The sequence below is a fragment of the Papaver somniferum genome, chromosome 11 (genome assembly GCF_003573695.1).
Source record: "Papaver somniferum cultivar HN1 chromosome 11, ASM357369v1, whole genome shotgun sequence".
NCBI classification, from domain to species: domain Eukaryota; kingdom Viridiplantae; phylum Streptophyta; class Magnoliopsida; order Ranunculales; family Papaveraceae; genus Papaver; species Papaver somniferum.
In genome coordinates, this window is record NC_039368.1 from 45,992,176 (window position 1) to 45,994,998 (window position 2,823).

At 38.4% G+C, this 2,823-nt stretch overlaps 1 protein-coding gene across 1 annotated transcript; it reads left to right on the forward strand.

Moving 5' to 3' along the window:
• Positions 1-380: 380 nt before the first annotated feature.
• LOC113324371 lies at positions 381-1,961 on the forward strand. The gene has a single exon (XM_026572692.1). The coding sequence runs from the start codon at positions 381-383 to the stop codon at positions 1,959-1,961; it is 1,581 nt and encodes a 526-aa protein (XP_026428477.1).
• Positions 1,962-2,823: the final 862 nt, after the last annotated feature.

The window sequence follows — 2,823 nt, forward strand, 5'->3', positions numbered from 1 at the left end:
TATGTACTTGACTTAGTGGATATGCACCAGGCTATGTTTTTTTCATTCTTTGTTTGCTTTTTTATATATATAGAAGTGTCACATCCACAACAACTTTAGCTGTTTTGAAATTTTGCATATTTCCGTCTACTGTTTTGATACTGTTTATTCTAATGTTTTGGTTAAGATTATCAACTTACAGAAAGTGGTAGTTAATTGGAACATTTTTGTGGCTTGTTAGTTCATCTCATGTATATGGAATTAGTAACCGCATTCGAAAGCCATGGTGTTCTTAATGCGGAATTTATAACCAAATTTTTATTTGATTTGATCATTGTCTTACAGATTATTGACTAGCATCATGTTGATTTTATGTATGTCATTTAGTCTTAGTTGAAGTGATGTCTATTACACCTCCAAGCAAACAATGGATGGATGCTCCACGACATTCAGCTCAATTTTTGGAAGGAATTAAATCCTTTATTAGGTTCGCAAAAGATACTGGAGGGGCAGATAAATTATACCTCTGTACATGCTCGAAATGTAAGCTCTTTTCAGCAAAAAAACAATTTTCTCTCGAGGAAATACATTTGCATTTGCAAAAATCTGGTATCCATAAGCCATACAGAATTTGGATACATCACGGAGAACAGCTGCGTCCAAATGCTGTCAATGTTAATCCAGCTCCTAATTTATCTTCTAACAATGTTGTTCATTTTGAAGATTCTGGTCGGAGACTGGTCGACATGTTCAGTGACCTACATCGACGTATTGACCTCGATAATGATATGGAAGAGTGTTCCAATGATGTTAATCAAGAGAGTGGTGCTAATGTTGAAGGTGATCAAGGTGCTGATATAAATTACAAGAAGAGGATTGAAGATTCGATGCAACCCCTATATCCTTCTTGTGATGGGAAACATACGAACTTGTCTGCAACAATTGAATTGTTAAGTATGAAAGCAAGACGTAATTGTTCTGATGGATTCTTGACTGAGTTGTTGCAATTTATGAAGACGATTCTACCTGCTGGGAATACATTACCAGCAACAGCCAATAAAGAGAAGGCTATGATTGAACCTTTTCGATTGAAGTGTGAAATTATACATGCTTGCCCGAATGATTGCATTCTTTACCGGAAGGAATATGCTGACATGGATGAATGTCCTAATTGTAAAGCAAGTAGATGGAAACCAGTTGATACGAAGAAACCACATGCAAAAAGAGTGCCAATGAAAAAACTAAGATATTTCTCAGTTGCTGAAAGGTTGCAGCGCATGTTTAGTATACCATGGATAGCAGAGCTGTTGAATTTCCATGGTAATATAGAGGAAAGCAGCACACACATGCGACATCCCATGGACTCTCCTTGTTGGAAGTTTATAGATAGCAAGTGGCCTGAGTTTTTTGCAGAGAAGAGAAATGTGCGTTTAGGACTGGCAACCGATGGATTTAACCCTTTCGGAATGAACTATCCCCATAGTTGTTGGCCCGTTATGCTTGTACCGTTGAACCTTCCCCCATCACACTGCATGGCTAAAGAATTTACAATGTTGACACTACTGATTCCTGGTCCAACTGAACCAGGCCATAACATCGATGTTTATTTGCAGCCGTTAGTCGACGAGTTGAAAGAGTTATGGTATGTTGGAAAGTTTACATATGATGCTCATGCAAAGAGTAACTTTACGTTGAAAGCAATCTTAATGTGGTGTGTGCATGACTTTCTGTCCTATGGACATGTTTCTGGTTGTAGAACATCGGGAAGATTTGGTTGTCCTGTGTGTGGTGAAAAGACATATGCAATCCGGCTAAAGAATGGACGTAAATTCAGCTACATGGGTCATAGAAGATTCTTACCAGCTGACCACCCCTTCAGAAATGAAAAAGAAAAATTTGATGGAACCGAAGAACATGGAGATGCTCCATCCCGTTTGACCGGAGCCCAATTGTTGACGAAGATGAATAGTGTGCGAACATAATTTGGGAAGTTCACAAGTAGGATGGAAAAAACATCAAATTCTACTGGGAAAAGGCGTTTGACGGGTGTCCAACTGTTGAAAACTATGAGTCGTGTACGCACTGAATCTTGTCGAGCAACAGGTAAGAGGAAACGGACGGTTGATACAAGTATTCCTCCAAATATGAAGAAGCGATCAGTTGATACACGCACTCCGTGGTCAAAAAGATCAATCTTATTTGATTTGCCTTACTGGGAGGTAACTAATTTAACAGTCTTATTATTTAATTTTCCTACTTTGTATATTATTGCGGCACAATACACATGCTTTTTGAACTGGCATACGAACCATTCACCTTTGATATTTTTTAAGTTACTTCTTTTGATTTTTTTTTGGTGTCATTTTTTTTCTTCCAACTATTGATGTATGGATGTTGTTACTAACTGTCCTAGTTTACTCTAGGATCTGCTGGTTCGCCACAATTTGGATGTAATGCACATTGAGAAAAAATTTGCTGAGATTTTTTTTGGAACTATAATGGACAATAAGGATAAGACTAAGGAAGGGATTCCGGCACGCAAGGATCTGCAAATCCTTAAGATAAAGAGGAATTTATGGTTGAAGGAGAGAGGACCCGGCAAGCCTCCAGAAATGCCGCCAGCACCTTATCGTTTGTCTATAGAAGAGAGGAAACTAGTGTGCATGTCTCTTAGTGACCTGAAGGTTCCTATTGGTTACTGCGGGAAATGGAAAGGAAAAGTATGTTTGCGTGACTTTCAGTTAAAAAGCATGAAGTCTCATGACTACCACATCCTAATGCAGGGTTTGCTACCTGTTTTTCTGATGTATTGTTTCAAAGGGAATCATCCATTGATTGAGGCCA